At 43.1% G+C, this 22,781-nt stretch overlaps 1 protein-coding gene across 6 annotated transcripts in view; it reads left to right on the forward strand.

The window, feature by feature from the left end:
• LOC309397768 (connector enhancer of kinase suppressor of ras 2-like) overlaps positions 1–22,781 on the forward strand; it is a 341,564-nt gene that overhangs the window by 278,526 nt on the left and 40,257 nt on the right. For all 6 annotated transcript variants that reach the window (XM_081964086.1, XM_081964088.1, XM_081964087.1 and 3 more), the window contains one exon: positions 14,673–14,704. In XM_081964086.1, the coding sequence (XP_081820212.1) occupies positions 14,673–14,704 (32 nt within the window). The remainder of the gene's footprint in view (positions 1–14,672; positions 14,705–22,781) is intronic.

Below are 22,781 nucleotides of genomic sequence, written 5' to 3' on the forward strand. Positions count from 1 at the left end.
TGAAGCAAAGTTTCCCTCCTTAAAGCAATTTATGAAATCGCTCCAAATGTTTTAATTTTAGGTTTCGATGGCGTGCAACTTCCTAAACACTTATTTTAAATAAAACGGCTCTGTGTAATTATAAATGGTGTGTGTGTACGCATGTGTGTGTGTGAAAGAGAGAGAGAGAGAGAGTGCGCGCAGGCCTTTCTGTTCCTACTTGCATATAATATCTTCCCCCTCCCTCTTCTTTCACGCTGTGAGGAATAAATGAAGCAGGGGATAAGTATTCCTAATGGAATTACGTGTAGGAGATTCTGTAGCTTCATTTCGCCGGCAGACAAGGGAACCCAAGAAATGATAGATGTGAGGAGATGAAGCGATCTGGCTCTTATCCAAGTGTCTGAAAAATGCTAGAGAAAAGATCCACCATGGAGGGGAAAAGGATTGTTGTCCGGTTGGGCTGGAATAGATAACCCTTATTCTATCAGCTGCCTGTTATGGACATTCTGTTCTCAAATAACAGAATAACAGAGTTGGAAGGGACCTTGGAGGTCTTCTAGTCCAACTTCCTGTTAGGGCAAGAAACCCTATACTAGTGATGGCACGCATACCAGAGGTGGCACACATAGCCCTCTCTGTGGGCACCTGTGCCATTGTCCCATCTCTGTTCGGGTCTCTGTCGGGCATGTGTGTGCACCTCCCACCAGCCAGCTGGTCTTAGGGTCTCTACTGCGCATGCGTAGGGCATGGGAGCGCATGCCCAGGGGGTTCGCACCTTGCCGTTTGGGCGGTTTGCAGATGCATGTGCCAGGGTACAGGCGCATATGCGTGGTGCGGGTATATGCATGGGGCTCACACATGCATATGCCCACACCTTGCAGTTTGGGAGCGTGCATGCACGCACTTTGGGCACTCAGTGCCTAAAGGTTTTGCCCTCACTGCCCTGTACCATTTCAGACAAACGATTGTCCAATCTTTTCCCACCAGAGTTGGAGCAGCCCCAACTTCTGGAGGCAAGGCATTCTTCAAATGAACAGAACACAATAGCAGAGTAGGAAGGGACCTTGGAGATCTTCTAGTCCAACCCTCTGCTCAATCAGGAGATGCTACACCATTTCCAGCAAATGGTTGTCCAATCTCTTCTTAAAGATCTCCAGTGTTGGAGCACCCAAAAGCTCTGAAGGTGAGGCTAACTGGTTAATTGTTCTCACTGTGAGGGAATTTCTCCTTTGTTCTAGGTTTGTCTATGGAAATTCTCAAATTTCTCCTTTGTTCTAGGTTTGTCTATGGAAATTCTCAAATTTCTCCTTTGTTCTAGGTTTGTCTGTGGAAATTCTCAAATTTCTCTTTGTTCTAGATTGCTCGTCTCCTTGATTAGTCTCCATCCATTGTTCTGCCTTCGGGGGCTTTGGGAAATAGGTTGGCCTTGGATTCCTAGGATGAATGTCTTCCTGGCAGTTGTGATTTGTTGATTCAAAATAGGATTTATAGTAGAAATACCGGATCTTCTTCTCCCTTCCGATTATGCCAAAGCCATTCTCTCCTATTTTTAACATTCCTATAGTAGTATTCTAGAAAGCCAGTTTGGGCTATTCTACGGGTTTCCAACCTTGGCAGTCTTAAGACTTTTGGACTTCAACCCAGCATGGCTGACTGGGGAGTTATGAGAGTTGAAGGCCAAAGTTAGACAAAGTTAGACACTTAATGGTTAAGGCACCAGCTAGAAACCAAGTTCTGGTCCTACCTTAGGCATGAAGCATGGTGAACGCTGGGCCAGTCCTTGTGTCTCAGCCCTGGGATGGAAGCAATGGCAAAGGGGAAACCACTTCTGGGGGAAAAAAAACTTTTGCCCAGAAAACTGCAGAGATTAGTGCAGGCAATCACCAGGAGTGTCGTTCCCCCCCCCCCAAAAAAAAGACTCAAAGACACAGTGTGATGACCTGGAGCATGGCACAGATGTAACACAGGCAGTTGGCAGTTCAAACCACCCCTTTGTTGTTCCAAAAGTCCCCAAATGCTCCCATGTTTTTAGAAAGTCCCAGAGCAAAGTGATGACAAACACACACACACACACACACACACACACCTCAAGCATCCTCTGGCTGCAAATAGTCCAGCCCAATGCTGTGAGCACCATGGCTGCAAAGCAAGAAATCCAGTAGGGCAAGTCGAGGAATCCAGGAATCAAAGGAGCAAGGCAAGTATCCAGAAATCCAGAAAGAATGCCAAGTTCCAACATCATCACTCAACACTCCATGAATCCAGCATTTTTTCTCAACAAATGCCCCTCCACGTGGCATCTCCTTACATCTCAGTCCCCAGGTGTGCCTTGTGAAGAGGGGCAGGGCACTCTCCTCCCGAGTAGCCGGGGTAGTCTGCTCTGTTCTCGCCTTCTCTCCACTCTCCGTGCTCTCGGATCAGGAGCGGGTAGTCCTTGCTCCTCGCCTGAGCTCTGTCTCTCTCAGGTTCACTGCTTAGCTTCTCTTGGTCATCCTGCCCCCATTCCTCCCTGCCTACAAGCCATCCTAAACCTGAAAGGCCCTCGCCTGACTCGGCCTCATTCTCCTCCGAAGCCAATGAAGCTGCCCCCTGTATCTGTTGGGTCCAGTTCCCAATTCAGGCTCCGATGGGGGCATGATGCACAGGGAGGGGGGAAGACAAAGAAAAGAGTATCCATGAAGTTTCCAGAAGCCTGACTCAGAAGAGACATTCCTTTGACATCTTACAATTCTAACCCATAGCGGAAAAATGAAAGGATTCGTAATAACCTAAAAAGATGGGTATTTTTTTCAAAACCCATGTGATTACTGAATACAGAAAAGGAGTAAAATGAAAAGAGAAAAACCTCCCTGACGCGTATTCATGCTCTCAACTTAGTTGAACTGCTGTCTCAAGGGCCCGTATTAAGAGCCTATTCTAATTTTCCTGTAGCAAATACTAATTAGCTTTCCTGGAGACAGACTTCTTCCTTTCAGTGATGGAACTGATAGGCAGTTTGTCATTTCTGTCCTTGCATGAATCAATGTTGCTTTCGTTCGGGCGTCTTTGAGAGTTGGCAGCGTGTAAATCACTTCCTCTGGTTACACTAATTGTGACCAAGCTGCCAATTAAGGCCAGCTGCAACTGAGACGGGTCCTCTGCACGCATCCCATAATAATCTCCAACTTGGAAGAAAAATGCATTGGGTTCCAAGGAGCTTAACTTCCAGTGACTCATGCCCAGGATTGGATCTTCAGATCCAACTTTCAAGGGAGTTGAAAGTAGAAAGAGAATCCTTCTTGCTTTAATGTATTTGAAGTCCACCTGATGATCATATTGGATAGCCTACATGGTTAAAAATAGATTAGAATAACGGTGTTAGAAGGGACCTTGGAGGTCTTCTAGTCCAATCCCCTGCCTAGGCAGGAACCCCTACACCACTTGAGACAAATGGTTGTCCAGTCTCTTCTTTAAAACTTCTAGGATTGGAGCATTCACAACTTCCAGAGGCAAGCTGTTCCACTGATTAATTGTTCTCACTGTCAGGAAGTTTCTCCTCAGTTCTAAGTTGCTTCTCTCCTTGATTAGTTTCCACCCATTGCTTCTTGTTCTGCCCCCAGGTGCCTTGGAGAATAGTTTGACTCCCTCTTCTTTGTGGCAACCCCTGAGATATTAGAACACTGCTGTCATATATCCCTTAGTCCTTCTTTTCATTAAATTAGACATACCCAGTTCCTGCAGCCATTCTTCATATGTTTTAGCCTCCAGTCCCCTAATCATCTTTGTGGCTCTTCTCTGCACTCTTTCTAGCATCTCCACATCTTTTTTGCATCATGGAGACCAAAACTAGATGCCGTATTCCAAGTGTGGCCTTATCAAGGCCTTATAAAGTGGTATTAACCCTTCATGTGATCTTGATTCTATCCCTCTGTTGATGCAGCCTAGAAAATGTGTTGGTTTTTTTGGCAGCTGCTGCTCACGTCTGGCTCCTATTTAAATGGTTGTCCACTAGGACTCCGAGGTCCCTCTCACAGTTACTACTATAGAGCAAGGTATATTTGCAGACTGATGGGTGCTGGAGCAGCCGCATCAAATGCTGGTTGCAAAACCTGCAAGAGCTCAGATATATCCCCTGACATTATCTTGAAGATGTGGTGAGCAATGCAGCTCTGACTCTACGTCAAGGAATGTACATCACTGAACGACCTCGTGGGTTCTTCCTGTCCCAGCTGGCATCTCTTTTGCAAGAATTTCCTCTGTATTCCAGGCAGTGAGGAGAAAGACCTGAAGCTCTCAAAAGCTGCTCAACTGGCTTTGCCAGCATCTCTCTGAAGTTGAAAGGTTGAAAGTTGTAGTTTGGTAAAATCTGGAGGGACACCAGCTCTGTACTTTGCAGGGCAACAGTACAGCTGTATCCTCGTTGCAGCCTTTACATTTTGCTATTCCCCAAAGCCATGATGACCTGACACAATGATACGTCACATGAAGTATTGTTGTTGTTAGTTGCAAAGTCATGTCCGACCCATCACGACCTCATGGACAACATTCCTCCAGGCCTTCTTGTCCTCTACCATCCTCTGGAGTCCATTTAAGCTCACGCCGGCTGCTTCGGTGACTCCATCCAGCCACCTCATTCTCTGTCATCCCCTTCTTCTTCTTTTGCCCTCCATCGTTCCCAGCATGAGGCTCTTCTCCAGTGAGTCCTTCCTTCTCATTAGGTGGCCAAAGTCTTTGAGTTTCCTCTTCAGGATCTGGCCTTCTAAAGAGCAGTCAGGGTTGATCTCCTCCAGGACTGATTGGTTGGATCTCCTTGCAGTCCAAGGGACTCAATGCAGGAGTCTTCTCCAGCACCAGAGTTCAAAGGCCTCCATTCTTGGGCACTCAGCCTTTCTTGTGGTCCAACTTTCACAGCCATCCATCGCAACTGCAACATGAAGTATTAGCACCGCTTTATTAAAAAAAACCTAGTAAGGCCACACCTGGACTACTGCAACCAATTTTAGTCACCATACTACAAAAAAGATGTTGAGACTTTGGAAAAGTCTTCTCTTCCAGAGAAGAGCAACTAAGATGATCAAAGGTCTGGAGACTAAACCATATGAAGAATGGCTGCAGGATTTGGGTTTGGCTAGTCTAAAGAAAAGAAGGACTAAAGGGTGACATTATAGCCGTATTGCAGTATTTGAGAGGCTGCCACAAAAGGGCATTTGGCCCTTCCCACCTGCCGCTGCTCTTTCCTGTCCAATATTTCCCTGGTTTTTTAGCTCAGCCGATTCGCATGGCACAGTGGATTCCTGCGTGTCAGCTGTTTTATTCAAAGGCGCTGACATAGAAGGTAAGTTTTGAAGCTTTAAAAGGCCATTTTTTTTAATGCTGCACATGCACACGAAGCGCGCACTCACCAAACTGGTTGTTAAACCAGTTGCATCCCACCACTGCTTCGGAGGTTGTGGCTGCCCCATCACTGGAGTTTTTTAAGAAAAGTTTGGACAGCCGTTTCTTCAGAACGGTAGAGGCTTTCCTGCTTGACTAGAAGACCTCCAAAGTCCCTACCACTCTGTTATTCTGTTCACTCCACTTTGCAAAATGCAACAAGTAAGACTCTCTCCATTATATTTGCTCTTCTTATTTTATAAGGAAATGGAAAAAAAAATCAAGCTTTAATTTCCTGCAGCAGGTGTAAATTAAGTGCCAAGAAAACAGGAGATACGGACATGCAGTTGCTTTAGAGCAGGGGTGTCCAAACTTGGGAACTTTAAGACTTGTGGACTTCAACTCCCTGGCTGGGGAATTCTGGGAGTTGAAGTCCACAAGTCTTAAAGTTCCCAAGTTTGGACACTCCTGCTTTAGAGCTCAGGATTTCCTGCCTTCCACCTCACCGAATACGACGAACACTTTTTGTTCCCTTAATGGGCTAAAAATACTTCCTTAATGCATTTTCTTTCCCAGAAGTCAATTTCAGGGCAATGGGCTTTTAAAGCAAAGGTTAACTTGGAGAGTTTCAAACTGTCAAGGCAACTGGTGGATGGAAGCGAAATTGGACAAGCAATCGTTACAGATTCAGAGAACAGGATGAGAAAAAGCTATTGATTCGTTTGGTAGGAAAACAAAGTAGGGGAGACCGTTGACAGACTAAGCTGGGGATCTCGAGGTCTGAGAGAGGATTTTTTTTAATTAAAAAAAGTACGATATTTTAGGAGCATTTTGCAAAGGGATAGAAACAGTGGTGGGATTCAGCCAGCTTGCACCTTTTCGGGAAAACCAGTTGTTAATTTTCTAAGCAGTTCAGAGAACCGGTTGTTGGAAGAAATCTCCTTTTGTTTTTTCCCACTTTACAGGGCTAATCCTGTAAGGAAGGCAGGGAGGAAAAATTCTGGTGTTGCTTCTAGCCTAATCTTTATTGCCCTGCTTACAGAAACTGCCTCTCCGGTTAACCCTCATTACGTTGTAGCAGCTAAGGCGAAGCGCCCATCGACGTGAGTGATGTTGAGTTGGCCATGCCCACCCAGTCACATGACCTCCAAGCCACGCCTACCCAGCTGGCCCTTAGGGCAGAGATCCAGTTGTTAAATTATTTGAATCCCACCACTGGATAGCAAGGCAGGAATGGGATGGTGTTGAGTTTGCAAAAGGAAGTGGTTTCCTCTTTTTTTTTGGAAAAACGGGATATCATGAACTCACAAACATCTAAATCTCTTGTTTCCAGGTTCAGCTGCGGTTGTTGATGTAGGAAGCTGCTAGTTCACTAAAAGCTTTGTGACAGCTGTGAAAGACACGTTGCCTTAGGTGGGCCTTTGACCTGTGCTTCACCTTATGTTCCTATTGATATAATGCTCTCCATTTATCTTAAGTGAGAACTGCTCTTAGGCTTAGTTGTCATTGAAATCCATCTAGTGGGCAGCTTCGCTGTACACTTGATTGATTTCTGGAATATAGAAATGACAAGGGTGTTGGATTTTACTGTTCCTATGTAGTCCAGGAGATGTAGTAGTAGAAAGAAAGGCTATAGCACCAACTGAGGACAGTTAATACCGCTTTATAATGTCTTGGTAAGGCCATACTTGGAATACTGCATCCAGTTTTGGTTGTAAGAAAAGATGTTTGCTCTAGAAAGAGTGCAGAGAAGAGCAACAAAGATGATTAGGGGACTGGAGGCTAAAACATATGAAGAACGGTTGCATGAACTGGGTATTTCTAGTTTAATAGAAAGAAGGACCAGGGGAGACATGATAGCAGTGTTCCAATATCTCAGGGGCTGCCACAAAGAAGAGGGAGTCAACCTATTCTCCAAAGCACCTGAAGGCAGAACAAGAAGCAATGGGTGGAAACTAATCAAGGAGAGAAGCAACTTAGAACTGAGGAGAAATTTCCTGACAATTAGAACAATTAATCAGTGGAACGACTTGCCTCCAGAAGTTGTGAATGCTCCAACAGTGGAAGTTTTTAAGAAGATGATGGATAATCATTTGTCTGAAGTGGTGTACGGTTTCCTGCCTAAGCAGGGAGGACTAGAAGACCTCCAAGGTCCCTTCTAACTCTATTATTCTATCAAATATGATTTAGATTTAGATTACTTTATTGTCATTGTACCTTGTACAATGAAATTAAATGCCATCATCAGTGTACATTATACATAAGAAAACTATAAAAAAATAAAATAAAAACACACATCTTTCACATTTTATACAAGTAAATTGAAAACCCCTGATATTGCATTAATACTACACTATACGGTACAATTCAATACATCTACTGCTCTGGGATAGAAGCTGTTTTTCAGCCCATTTGTCCTTGTTTCTATTGTCCTGTACCGTCTGCCAGATGGTAATAATTTTTTTAAAAAGGCTGCCAGGATGAGATGGATCTTTAAGGATGTTTTGAACTTTCTTAAGGCAGCAGAGGCTATAAAGCTCTTCCAAAGAGGGGAGAGGGCAACCAATGAGCCTCTGGGCTGTTGACCCTCTGGAGGGCTGTCCTATCTGCCACTGTGCAATTTGCAAACCGTACACAGATGCAGTAAGTTAAAATACTCTCTATGGTGCAGCAGTAGAAGGTCACCAGCAAATATACTGGAGAGCTTGTGATTGGTCCTGTACTGTGGAAATGAAAGGAGCAGTATTTTTTTTTCCAATTCTGTATTGCATCATCAAAACGCCTTCTAAAACTCTGTTGAAGATGGCCAGCTCTCTGCTCAGGAGACACAAATAGATGACCCTACCTGCTGGAGGATGTGAAATGTTTGCTAAATATTTTGCTGATAAAATCACTCTTCTACGCTCGGGGCAGATTTTGATGAAATAACTAGGGCAACATCTGTTCTCAGATTAGCTGGAGTTTAGGAACTTCAAGGAAGCAGGGATGCTTCTCTGCAGCACGAGCTCAGGCAATCTGGTTACTTCAGGGCTGGATCTGAGGAGTAGTGAATAAGTGTAGCAGCTGCTTTGAAAGGTGTTGTATTATCCACCCCTGAAGAAGCCAACTCTTAGTCCCACCATAACAGATGACCTCTACCCAGTGTCCCATTGTTCAAGTCTGTCAAGATTTTTTGGAATTTCTGAGCTTGTTCTTCTGGGGTGTTGGGTGTTGGTTATGGTTTTTAAATGCTATTGACCTCGTTATCTCTTTGGACTGCCTGCAAAGGTTGCAGATGGGTAGGGAGCGCTCTTCTTCCCCATCTGTTATTGCTATTTGGCATATTTCAACCGCCTATGCAGGGGTGGGCTTCAAAAATTTTAGCAAGGGGTTCTCCTTGCTGGGTGGGCGTGGGCGTGGCCTTGTTGGCTTCTTGAACCATGGCAGGGGGGTCATTTTTGCCCTCCCCGGCCTCTGGAGGTTTTCCTCGAGCCTCCAGGAGGGTGAAAATGGCATTCCCAGGCTCCAGAGGCCCCGTGGAGGCCAGAAATGGGCCCATTTCCACCTTACTGTGGGGACTCCTGGGAGAGGAGGGGAGGGTGGGGCCAGCCAGGAATGGGATTTGAGGGTTTTCCTAACTGCACAGAAACTTAGCTAGAAGTTCTCCCAAACCCCTCCGAACCCCCAGCAGCCCACCCCTGCAGTCCTTACATAGAGAGACCAGAGTCTCCGAAACCCCTGAGTAAATCTCTACAGTCGACTGCGCCATGGACTGAGAATGAATATATAAAACAAAGATTGGAGAAAAAGGGAGATGGAGGCTTGCCTAACCTGTAGTTTGCCTGTTGTGTGTTTAGAACCTCAAAACTATAGTTCTCATTGTAAATTATGGCTTTCCCAACCTATGATTTGGCTGTGCTGAAATTTTCCTTGCAATTTCTCAAGTGCTTCCATTCCCCGCCAAAGAGGCTTCTGTTTTTTCTGTCTTGTTCTCAAGTACCTTAAGAATCCCTTTCTAATTTATTTCCTATCTGTCTGAATTTAATTAATTAGCGGAGGGGGGCTCGAGGGAGGTTCTGTTGGGACTGTTGATGGGTTGTTCCATTGCTATAAAATCTTCCTGAAGCTACGTGTGTGTGTGTGTGTGTGTGTGTGTGTGTGTGTGTGTGTGTGTGTAGTTCCTTTCATCCCAAAGGCGTTTTTTCCCAAAAGGCAACTGGACTTTCTTCTCTTTGAAAACATTTTGCTTCTTAATCAAGAAGCTTCTTTAATTCTAAGTTAGAACTGTGTTAGAACAGAAGAAGCTCCTTGGAAGAGAAGCAAAATGTTTTCAAAGAGTGGGGGGGGGAACCAAGAAAATCCAATTGCCTCTTGGAAAAAGCACCTTTGGGACAACCATGATGTGGATAATTGGGAATCTCCGTAGAACTCATGGTTTCTTTTCCTGGAAAGAAGCAGCAATAACTCAACTTAATTAATGTGTGGTCCTGATTCTTTAGACCTGACATTAAGCTTGTCAAATAACAGTCAGCACTAAATTGATATTGTTGTGGCCTACCAGTGGAACTGGCAGCAGATTTGGACAATGAGGAGGTTGGGGAGGAACATGGGCCAGTCCTGGAGTTTGGGGAAGGCTCTGATGAGGGCTCTATGTTGGAGGCAGAGAGGGGGCAAGGGCCGTATGCCAGTTATCAGCTGCCTTCAGAGTCAAACATCAGTGAGGCAGACGAACAGCTGGAGCCTGTTCCCAGTGTGTGCATGCGCAGAGTTGCCAGACAAAGGGAACAGCTAAAGAACAGGAGGCGACTTGGGAGTAAGGCCACAGGTGGACGATGAATGGCCCCTCCCAGAGGAAATAAAAGAGGAGCGAAAGGGGAGTGGAGTTTGCAGGAGACCATTAGTTCGCTTCATTGGTACGTGACTCTCCGAGACTCCTTGCCAATTTTTGCAGATATCGGCAGCTCTCCAAGCCAGATAAGGTCTGTGACTGTAAATCCTCCCTTGAAAGATTTTGCTGGATGTGAATGAACAGAATTCACAGTAAATTAATAAAAGGAGTTGTTGTTGTTGTTGTTTTGTAAAAGGAGCTTGCTTCATGCTCTTGGGGAGCCTCGGTCAGAACAGATACTAGATAGCAGTTAACAGAATTAAAAGAGAGGTTGGGACATGGAGCGCTTGTGGGAACATAATGATTCTTGGCTGATTCCTTTCTTGACTCTGTCCTCAGGCTCCACCTGTCTTCCTACACCATTATCTGTAACCCTGATGGTTTCAAGCAATCCTAAAGTGTGTTTCTCCAGATGTGTTAGGAAGAATTCATAGTCTGAGTGGTGGAAGGTCCTAAATTTAATCCCCGGCATCTTCAAGTAATCGTAAAAAAAAACAATCTCTGCTTAAAACCCTGGAGAATCTCATCCTTTGTATCACCAATGTTTTTTTTAAATGAACCAATGATCTCATTCCTTATAACTTCTCATCTCCCCTCTGCTTCATCCCAAGAACAAATTGGTTCTGGAAGATGGAAACTGTATAAGCAGTTAAATTAATGATAGCTAAGCTAATAACATATCAAGATGCTGACAGCCATTTTCAGCCTTTTGTAAAATATAGAGACTCCTGGGGTCTCTATTAAGGATAACTCTTGAAATAGAATGTGAGCGATATTAGGAATTCCATTTTAATCAACTGAATTCTGAATTTCTAATGCTGGCTCTTTTTTTTTGTAGTCAGGGAAAGGTGTTGAATTGTAGCATATTTTAATATGCTTAGGATGTTGTCCTATATGTTCACACCTAAGTAGAAAAATAGGGATCTCTCTAAACTAAGGAAGCAGATCTGAGACAATCTACTATCCTGGTGTTTTTTGTAACCCCCATGGAAACACAACTGGGAAAAACAATCAAAATTTCCCTTTTTTCTTTGCAAGAAAGAATAGAGTGCAGTGCAGTGTAGTGGTGGGTGGAATGGAGTGGAGAGAAGTGGAGTGGAGTGGAGTGGAGAGGAGTGGAGTAGAGTAGAGTAGAGTAGAGTAGAGTAGAGTAGAGTAGAGTAGAGTAGAGAGGAATAAGGAAAGAATAGAGTGGAGTGGGGTAGGGTAGGGTAGAGTAGAGTAGAATAAGGAAAGAATAGAATAGATTAGATTAGAATAAGGAAAGAATAGAGTGGAGTGGGGTGGGGTGGAGTGGAGTGGATGGGGTGGAGTGGAGTAGAGTGTAGAATAAGGAAAGAATAGAATAAAGAATAGAATAGAATAGAATAGAATAGAATAAGAAAAGAGTAGGGTAGGGTAGGGTAGGGTAGGGTAGGGTAGGGTAGGGTAGGGTAGGGTAGGGTAGGACAGGACAGGACAGGACAGGACAGGACAGAATAGAATTCTTTATTGGCCAAGTCTGATAAGACACACAAATAATTTGTCTCCGGTGCATAAGCCCTCCATGTACGTGCAAACAACAAAGTGATAGGTCGCATATCATAGTTACAATGATTATTATTCATAAGTTACAATAACAAATGATAAAATCATTGATACCAATAGGAGAATGTATTAGGAAAGATGAGAAGATGAGAAGGATCATAGCAATACAGCCTTCAACATGGGTAAATAACTTTAGGCCTAAGTCAAAAAAAAAAGAGAGATTTCCAAAATAGGACCCAATACTTCTCAGAATGCACTTAGCAGCCATATGCCCCAAATTAGAGAGGGGGGGGGAATAATAATAATTGCAGCAGAGATAACAAATGTGAAGTTTACAATCTGAAAGCATCGATGTCTCTTTTCGCTTGCTGTTGTCGTTTGCTAAGGACTGACGTGCCAAAGTGCGGATCTCAGATCGTTCACACTTTTCAGCAATGTTTGCAAATACACAAATGGTACGATAGAATTTCAGAGCATATCGGCTGGGGCTTCAAGCTGTTTCGTTGGCTTCAAAGCTACGCCGTTTTCCTGCCTGCTGAACTCGCAAAGAACAAGCAAGTGTCCTCCTTTAGAAATCTTGCATTCTAACCAGCTACAGAAAACTTCCCCACCTATCAAAATGTTTTCTCCGGCCAATTTTTCCATCTTCCCCGATTTCATCCGTACCAGGGGAAAAAAAATGGTTTCTCATTAGCGCTATAAAAACATGCATGCAGATCCCAGAAAGGATATTTGATACACCAAAGCTCACCCATCTATAAATGTGCCGGGGAAGTGCAAAAAATATTCAGGTGCATAACCAGGTCCTGTTAAAATAATTGGATGACTTTCTTAAGCCAATGAGACATATTGTCTCCGTTTGGTAAATTATCTTTTTTCATCTGTAATTGGCATTCTGTGAACATTAGAGCCCAGGGGGACCAACCCCCCCCCCCCCAAAAAAAACAGCAAGAAAGCAGGTTTTTTTCATTTATTTTATTTTATTTTTGTTGTCAAGCTTGTATACGAAAACAGATATCTACGAAAACAAAAAAAACAGATATAAGTATAAACATGATTATAAACACAGGAAATGGAGACAAATAAATGGAGACAGTAGGACAGGGATGGTAGGCACGCTGGTGCGCTTATGCACACCCCCCTTTACGGATCTCTTAGGAATGGGGTGAGGTCAAAAGTAGACAGTTTGAGGTTAAAGTTTTGGGGGTTTAGGGATGAAACCACAGAGTCAGGTAAGGCATTCCAGGCATTGACCACTCTGAAGTCGTATTTTCTGCAATCGAGTTTGGAGCAGTTTACCTTGAGTTTGTACCTATTGTTTGCCCGTGTATTATTGAGGTTGAAGCTGAAGTAGTCATTGACAGGTAGGACATTGTAGCAGATAATTTTGTGTACTACGCTCAGGTCAGACCAAAGGCAGCATAGTTCTAAATTGTCTAAGCCCAACATTTCAAGCCTGGTGGCATAAGATATTCTGTGGTGAGCCGAGGAGTGGAAGATTCTTCTCGTGAAATATCTCTGGGCTCGCTAGATTGTACTAATGTCTGATATGCAGTGTGGGTTCCAGACAGATGAGCTGTATTCGAGGATTGGTCTAGCAAAGGTTCTATAAGCACTAGTTTGCAATACAATATTACCGGAGAAGAAGCTTCGCAAGATTAGGTTAACATCTCTTAATGTTTTTTTCCCACACTTACGACCATTGCAACAACCCCATGGTCACGTGATCCAACTTCAAACACTTAGCAACCAGCTCATATTTTAAGACGATTACAGCTTCCCGGGGTTACGTGATCAACCCTTGCGACCTTCTGACAAGCAAAGTCAACGGGGAAGACAGAGTCACTCAACAACCGTGCTACTAATTTAACAGCTGCAGAGATTCACTTAACAGCCGTGGCAGGAAAGGTCATAAAATGGGGCGAAATTCTGTTGTTAAGAAGCAAATTTTGGACTCCGTTCATATCAAATCAATTTAGATGTTATTTGTAATTTATTATTTTATTCTAGAATTTTTAATGGGATATTCCTTGCGTGTTTTTTAAAAAAAATATTGTTCTGATCTCTGGTCTTTGACTGTAATAAACTTGATCTGATTTGATTGGACTCAATTGCGGTCATAAGTCGAGGACTTCCTGCAGTTGTTCCCAGCTATTTCACTTCGCAGCTATAAAACGAATACAAACTCTAAGAAAGCCTAGGTGGCTCAGGGGCTAAGACGCTGAGCTTGTTGATCAGAAAGGTTGGCAGTTCGGCAGTTCGAATCCCTAGAAACGGAGTGAGCTCCCGTCACTTGTCCCAGCTTCTGCCAACCTAGCAGTTCTAAAGCAGGTAAAAATGCAAGTAGAAAAATAGGAACCACCTTTGGTGGGAAGGTAACAGCGTTCCGTGCTCCTTCGGCATTTAGCCATGCCAGCCACATGACCAGGGAGACGTCTTCCGACAGCTCTGGCTCTTCAGCTTTGAAACGGAGATGAGCACCGCCCCCTAGAGTCAAGAACGACCAGCACATATGTGCGAGGAGAACCTTTATCTTTACCTTTAAGAAAGCCTAAATTTCAGATATCCTGAACTTGTTTTCCAGCCTGTTGCATTTCATTGCTCTATACTAGATTAAAAATTAAGAAGAAATGTTGCTGTTCTAAAGGAGTTCAAATCTACTGCTTTGGATGGAAAAAAAATGTTTCAATCTTTGTCCCACCCATGCATTCTATGCTTGCAAATTCAGAACTGCTTTTTAACTTTTAACACCGTTATCTAAAGTGGGCGCAAGCATTAAGTCATCATCCGGTTTGAAATACTCAGTTGCTACTCAGGGTGGTTTCTCTATTTTCGGTGTTAATCGCATTGGGAAACTTTGCTTTCCTGTATGTTGTCATCTTCAACCCCAAATGCTGAACGTCACTTCTTTTTTTCTTCTTCTTTCCCTTCTTCCTTTCTGCAGAGAACAGCCGACTCTGCCGGAGATTCTGAAAGGTAACTAACTCTTTTTGCTTTTATTGTTAGACAGCAATGCTAATTAAGACTTTGAAAACCTGGCCGTCGATTTGAGTCTTTGAGAATTTTTGTCCTTGTGAATCTGACCTCGTTTGCCGAATCATAGCTAGGAAATAATGAATGGCTTTCATGATGGCTCCGGATTTGGAGAGGTTGGCATGAAAACGATAAAATGGCAAGAGAGAAATTGTTATAGCAAGCCATGTCATAGGAACATAATTTTAAAACAGAACCAAAATATGCAGTTGCAAAGTAAACAAAGATTCATTTTCTCCTAACTTTTTATTAACTCTTTCTGTTTTCAGTGAGATAACTAAAAAAAGTCGCAATGCCAACTGGGACTTGAGTTTATTGTGGCTGTCGTTGACTTTGATCTAATAAAATCTATATCCCAGGCAAACATTTGGGTAATTAGGTTAGGTTAGGTTAGGTTAGGTTGGGTTGGGTTGGGTTGGGTTGGGTTGGGTTGGGTTGAGTTGGGTTGGGTTGGGTTGGGTTAAGTTGGGACTCTAGATGACTAGATTAGAAATTTTTGCACCAATTAAAATCTATGGCAAGTGTAAATCATGATTTGTTCTCTGTGGGAACAATTGTTGATTAACTGACTTTGGATCCAAGGTCTACATGGATTTTTTTACAATATTTTAAAAAGCATTTCATTCAGGCAATCCACACAACTTCAGTTGATTTTATTATTGTATTAGGATGTTATTTTATATTTTACTGTATTTTAATATTTATATAATGTATTTGTTTTAGGCTATTTTTTTCTGGTTTATTATTTGTGTTTCTATTTTATAACCTTAAGAGAGATGTTATTTGAGTTAGGTGACCTTATAGATCTAGTAAATAAGTAAATTTAAATTCTTGAAATAGAGCTCTGTACAAATATTATTATATCTTATTTCTTTTTTTTTAATCTGAATATTTTGGTCAGGTTAACTATTTCTCAATAGTCAGGGGAGAAAAATCTTGATGCACAGAAATGCCCATCAGTTTTCCATAAAACTTTTATACACATACGTAGGCATGCACACATACATAGAAAGAGAGAGAGAGAGACTGTATGATTTCTATTATGTAACATATATATCAGTTTATATATCAGAAGTTAGTAGTTTGTAATGCCTCACCTTCTTTCAGAATTGATTTGGGATTTGTAACTAAAGTTTTCCAAAGATCAGAAAAAATCACGTAAAGCTGTCCCAAAGTTGCTTTTTCAAAAGGCAACTTGGACGTTCTTATTTTCTTCCTTGAAGATGTTTCATTTCACATCCAAGAAGCTTCTTCAGTTCTAACTGAACTGATTCAGAACTGAAGAAGCTTCTTGGATGAGAAGCAAAATGTTTTAAGGGAGAAAAGAACCAGACCAGTTACCCTTTGGGACAACCATGACCTGGATGGCTGAGAATCCCCAATAGACATTTATGCAAAGCCCTCTTGCTTTTGACATAGACTTGGAGAAATGTGCGCAAATTGTCAGGTAATGAGGATTTAATGGCTGTCAGCTGATGTAAGGTTGTAAGCTGTAAACTGTAAGCTGATGAAATGAGGATGATTCAGCAATACATGCATAGCCTATTTAAGACTCTGGTGGGGTCCACACCAGTGGTGGGTTTCCAAATTGTTTACTACCAGTTCGCTCGCAAGCTGTCGCGCTCTCAGGCAACACTTCTGCACATACGCAGAAGCATCCGGACGGGTGGGCCCACTGCCGCTACTACCGGTTCGCCCAATCTGGCCTGAACCAGGAGCAACCCACCTCTGGTCCACACAAGACATTTACCATTTTAAGAGGTATCTAGGTGGCCATTAGAGGGTGGTTGTCTCTCTCATCGTGTATCTCATTTCTCTCCTTGTGTCCGTAGCGGAATGGGAAGGGATTTAGCTACCATGTGTATGTCTGAACACTGGGTGGTAAGGGAGCATTTTCTGAAATGGGAAAAATATCCATGTTTGAATCAGAAAATAACAGTGGCCGTCATTAGCTTGTTTTCCATTCCAGCAAGTGGAACGCTAACAATAATCAAGCCGCACCAACATTTTCTCCTGGTCTTAGTTATCAGTGTCCTCTTTCTTATGGACTGATCCTTAAAGACAAGTGAAACATTCAGCAGTAATATTTTTTTTTCTTAGCCAGAACAAAACTACTGGCCTTGTAAAAGCTTGAGCTACATTAGGGATAATAAATATTTCAGAGACTTTTGTGAGAACGAAATCGTTCAATGTACATTTTAGCTGGAACCCATCTAGTGCAGAGTTCCAGAATTAGCACTCAAACCAAAATGCTACCCATCACCTTTGTCCAATTTGCTAATTTTAAGTGTGTGCGTTTTTTTTAATGGCTCCATTAAGAAAAGCATAATACAATATATACCAGCCCGTTTACCCAGTATATGACCATGTTAACATCTATTATAGTAAATAAGTCCATTCACATATTAAATATATATTTGCTGGAAGGGGCTGCTGGATTGGTGGCAGGCTCCCAACTCCCCCCTTGTTCTCTGCTCTCTACCATCTATCTTTCTTTTTTTGGAAGCCATGCAGTGGTATTTCTCATTGTGTTCTCTTTCGCTCTTTATTTTAATGTTCAAATGTCTTACTTCCGATCGCTTTACATTCTTTTCATTTCTTCCCTTTTACTGTTGTAAGCTACCTAGAGCAGCCCCGCAGTGAGATAGGTGGCATGTAAATTTAACAACCAGATAAATAAATAAAAAGATATGGCATGTTGTGAGCTGTGGTGGCGCAATGGTTAGAATGCAGTATTGCAGGCAAACTCTGCATTCTATTGTCAGCAGTTCGATCCTAACTGGCTCAAGGTTGACTCAGTCTTCCATCCTCCTGAGGTCGGTAAAATGAGGACCCAGATTGTTTGAAGGCAATATGCTGACTCTGTAAGCTGCTTAGAGAGGGCTGTAAAGCACTGTGATGTGGTATATAAGTCTAAGTGCTATTGGTGATACTAGTGCTATTTTGCAGCCCCAAAAGCCAATGCAATTCTAAATTGCATTAACAGAGGGATACAATCAAGATCAAGTGACGTACTAATACCACTCTATAAAGCCTTAGTAACACCACACCTAGAATACTGCAGTTTTGATCACCACACTATAAAAGAGATGTTAAGACTCTAGAAAAAGTGCAGAGAAGAGCAACCAAGATGATTAAGGGACTGGAGACTAAAACATGCGATGAATGGTTGCAGAAACTGGGGATGGCTAGTTTAGTGAAGAGAAGGACCAGGGGAGACACGGTAGGAGTCTTCCAATATTTGAGGGGCTGCCACAGAGAGGAAAAGGTCTACCTTTGTTTTTTCCAAAGCACCCGAAGGCCAGACAAGGAATAATGGGTGGAAACTGACCAAGGAGAGATTCAATCTAGAAATAACGACAAATTTTCTGTCAGTGAGAACAATCAACCAATACAACAGAAGTTGCCTTCAGAAGTTGTGGGAACTTCATCCCTGGAAGCTTTCAAGAGGACTGGACTGCCATGTGTCATAAATGGTGTAGGGTCTCATGGTTGGCTGGGGGGGGTTGGACTAGATGACCTACAAGGTCCCTTCCAACTCTGTTAATCTGTAAAATGGAATGAATTACTCTGGTTTCCCTTCAAATCATATAAATCTTTCAGCTTAATATGTTTCTTTAACACCTTTAGTAGGAACGAAATTTTGCTCTCAGTAAATCCTGAGCATCTTGAACAAAATGAATGGAAGTCTAATCTATCGTTTATTCCATAGATGATGGAAGCAATTTTATAGATCACGTTAGACAAAAAAAAAAAACACCTTGCACTACCACTAGTGGTAAATAAGGCTACATGCTATTGCTATGGTACAATGTTGGGTATGTTATTCTCAACCGCATCAAGATATGTACTACGGTAGGAAACATGTGTGCAAGTTCTCAGGTCCAGAAGCCACACAAATGAGATCAAATCAAATGTAACACTGAGCAATAAGAAAATAAGTATAAATGTAATCTTTATTGTCACTGTACAAAATAAATGCAACGAAATTGGTTATAGAGCCAATTCCACCTGCTTGTATTGATACACCTGATTAATTCCAGCTTCTATATGTTGCAAAAGAAATCTTTACCCTTTCGAGACTGGCAAACATTTCCCTGTAGCTTCGCCATTTCCCCATGGACATGCCCAGGGAGTCAAGAGGGACTTGCTTTATTTATTTCTGTGCGATATTTCATTTACAGCCCACCTCCCATTTTGACAAGATGAGAAAAATGAAATTTGAGGGTGATGCGTTTGGACTGTTGTCTTGTCCCTCCGAAAACCCGGCCATATCATTCCTTTTAAATGAAATGCAGTCAAAAAATCCTCGATCCATTAATGCAGAAAGAAAAGCATATTGTTGTGGCCCGCCAGAGGCCAGCGGAACTGGCAGCAGATTCGGACAGTGAGGAGGTTGGGGAGGAAGATGGGCCAGTCCTGGAGTCTGGGGAAGGCTCTGATGAGGGCTCTGTGTCGGAGGCAGAGAGGGGGCCAGAGCCGTCTGACAGTTATCAGCTGCCTTCGGAGTCAGACATCAGTGAGGCAGACGAACAGCTGGAGCCTGTTCCCAGTGTGTGCATGCACAGAGTTGCCAGACCAAGGGAACAGCTAAAGAACAGGGGTCGACTTGGGAGTAAGGCCACAGGTGGACAATGAATGGCCCTACTCAGAGGAAATAAAAGAGGAGCGAAAGGGAAGTGGCATTTGCAGGAGACAATTAGTTCGCTTGTTTGGTTCATGACTCTCTGAGATTCCTTGCCAAGTTCTGCAGATATCGGCCTGGCAGTTCTCCAAGCCAGATAAGGTCTGTGACTGCAAATCCTCCCTTGAAAGACTTTGCTGGATATGCTGGCAGAATTCACAGTAAATGAATAAAATGGGCTTTTGTCGGGACCAGAAGTTTGCTTCCTGCTAGCCTAGATCAGAATACACCTGGGATCGAATGCTGTAGGCGGAATGTTGCTTCTTACTCTCAGTGTCAGAAGATGAAAAGGGGAGAGGGGGGAAATAGGCCATGATGGATGGTTTGTCAGGCCAAGTTTTAGCTTGTATGGCTATATCCAATTTCTTGGCAGGTTTAAATTCTCCAAGGGAAGAGCCGAGCCTTCTGAAATTCTTCAGGCATTTTGTCAGATAGAATGTTGAGCAAAATGAAGAGAAGGGAACAGAAAGCGAAGGCCGTCGGATAGCTAAGTCTGAATTTAGCTTCTGTAGGAAAGGAAAGAGGCAAGATAAGCTACTATCTGATCACATAACCTTCTCATAACCCATAATAACCTTCTCATAACCCACACAGGAAGGTGAAGTCATAGTACAGGTCAGGGGTGCCAGCATTACTACCGGTTCAGTGGCCAAAAAGTTTTTCGTGCACAGGCGCATTTGCACTTAAGAAGGTCTGTGCATGAGCACACCAGTAAAAAGAAAGGAGGGGGGATTACATTTTTTCAATGAAGATTGTTCTGCGCATGTGCAGAACAGAAAATAAAAGAAGCGGTACCGTCACGTGTCCGACCGAGTTACTACCTTTTCAGCTGAACTGGTCCGGATAGGTAGAAACCTACCTCTGGTACAGGTAGTCCTTGTCTTACGACCGTGATTGAGCCCAAAGTATCTGTGGCTAAGCAACAACATTTTGTTTAGTGACTGTCCAATGTTACAATGGCACTGAAAACTGGGACTTATGACCGTTTTTCACAGTTCTGACATTTATAGCATCCCCCGTGATCATGTGATCAAAATTCAGATGCTTGGCAACCAGTTCATACTTATGACCGTTTCTATGTCCCAGAGGTCATCTCATCACCTTTTGCGAACCTTTGTAGTAACCCTCTGGTCACGTGATCAAAATCTGGATCCTTGGCAACTGGTTCATATTTATGACGGTTGCCATGGCCCGGGGTCATGAGGTCCCCTTTTGCAACCTTCTGAAAGTAAAGTCAATGGAGATTCACATAACAACTGGGGCAGGAAAGGTCATAAAATGGGGCAAAACTCACTTATCAAATGTCTCACTTAACAACAGAAATTTTGGGCACAATTATGGTCATAAGTCGAACACTACCTGTATACCATTGGAATAAGTGACCACAGGTAGGGAACTCCTTCTCCTTCACTAGAGCTTTTCAAACAGTATTAGGATTGTCTTCTATTGGGGAGAGTGTAGTGAATCCTGCGATATCCAAGGGTGTTCTGACTGAGGCTTCCCAAGAGCATGAAGCAAACTCCTGGTCCCGACAAAAACCCCTTTTATTAATTGACTGTGAATTCTGCTCATTCACATCCAGCAAATCCAAGAGAGGATTTACAGTCACAGACCTCATCTGGCTTGGAGAGCTGCCAGGATGATATCTACAGAACTTGGCAAGGAGTCTCGTAGAGTAACAAACCAGTTAAGCGAACTAATTGTCTCCTGCAAACTCCACTTCCCTTTCACTCCTCTTTTATTTCCTCTGGGAGGGGTCATTCATCCTCCACCTGTGGCCTTACTCCCAAGTCGACCCCTTTTCTTTAGCTCTTCCCTTCGTCTGGCAACTCTGCGCATGCACACACTCGGAATAGGCTCCAGCTGCTCATCTGCCTCACTGATGTCTGACTCTGAAGGCAGCTGATAACTACCGGATGGCTCTGGCCCCCTTTCTGCCTCTGACATAGAGCCCTCATCAGAGCCTTCCCCAGACTCCAGGACTGGCCCATGTTCCTCCCTAACCTCGTCACTGTCCGAATCTGCTGCCAGCTCTGCTGGCCACTGGCAGGCCACAACAAAAGGTTTGAATTTCATGTTCTCTTAAGTCCCTTCCAACTCTAGAATTCTATGACCCTAACATTACTCTTTGTTATTATACTTTTCAGCATATGGTTGTACAAAATAATAACAACAACAACAATAATAATAATAGAACAAAAAAAACACCCTAGTTGGAACAACTTATATCCTCCAATATTACCTTAACAGTTCCTAGGTCCTTGGTTAGGACTTGAGCTGTTGAGCTACCAACCATCCCCAAAGGTTGTGAATCTCACCAAAGTTTAACCACATAATAATAATGATGATAATAATAATCTCTCATCATCGTATTCCTTCTTGATGTCTTTCAATGCCCATCCACTGTGGTGGAATGCAGTCTGGATTCCCAGAGAGGGAGAAAATCAAGAGACAATGAAGTTAGACAGTTTGTGCGTGAGAAAAAGGGTGAAGGCGCTTCCTTCCTAACGGTTCCCAGAATACATATTTTATGATGCAAAGAATTGCTTTAGCTTGGCAAGGTTTCTGTCTGTAGGTGAGGAACAACAAAATAAACTGCTAGGAAATAAGTGGACATAAGTTTTTCAGTTCTTGGAGTTCAACTCCCACCCACCCATCCCCCTAGATGCAAATGGCAGTTTGTCTCCCCTTTTCCTACCTATCTCAATCTGCTATTCCAAGCATCTGAGTCATCGCAGCCAATGATAATACCAATCTTGCAGCAATTTTCTTGCAATCTTGGTGATCAAATCACCTGCGTGTCCCTTTCAGTCAGTTTTGCTTGCCCTTGAGTGGTGGCAAATGTTTCTGGCTACCTTGTCCTTGACTTCCTACAGCCTTGTGTTATTTCTTTAATGGGAATTGTAAATTATCTTCCCAAGGAGCAGTGCAGGCAAAAACAACCTCAGCCTGGGATTATGAATGAGGCCGAGCCCTCCCCCCCCAGCCCCCCGCTGCGTTATTTAAATGAAACAAGTCGTTTTATTCTTTCATTTCCACCCCTAATTAGAATTGTGCAAATAGAAGAAACCAGGCATTGTAATTATGGAAATGTTTACCTTTCCGGAGGCCTTGATGCATTTATTTGAAAGGACTGGAGTCTGGGTTGGATTGTCACCGGCGGCTAGGTGCTCCAATGAATGAGCAACTTTGAACATAGCAGCCGGATCATGGTTAGGTTTGCAAGCACACCTTGTCAACCTACCTGATGCAGACAACTCATTCACCTCCCAAGAGTTTCTTGCTGTCAGCAACACCCTTCGTTTGGCCTTTCATTGAAGAGCCTTCTTTTTAATG

Source organism: Natrix helvetica (assembly GCF_964273705.1).
Source record: "Natrix helvetica genome assembly, chromosome: 11".
Taxonomy (NCBI): Eukaryota; Metazoa; Chordata; class Lepidosauria; order Squamata; family Natricidae; genus Natrix; species Natrix helvetica.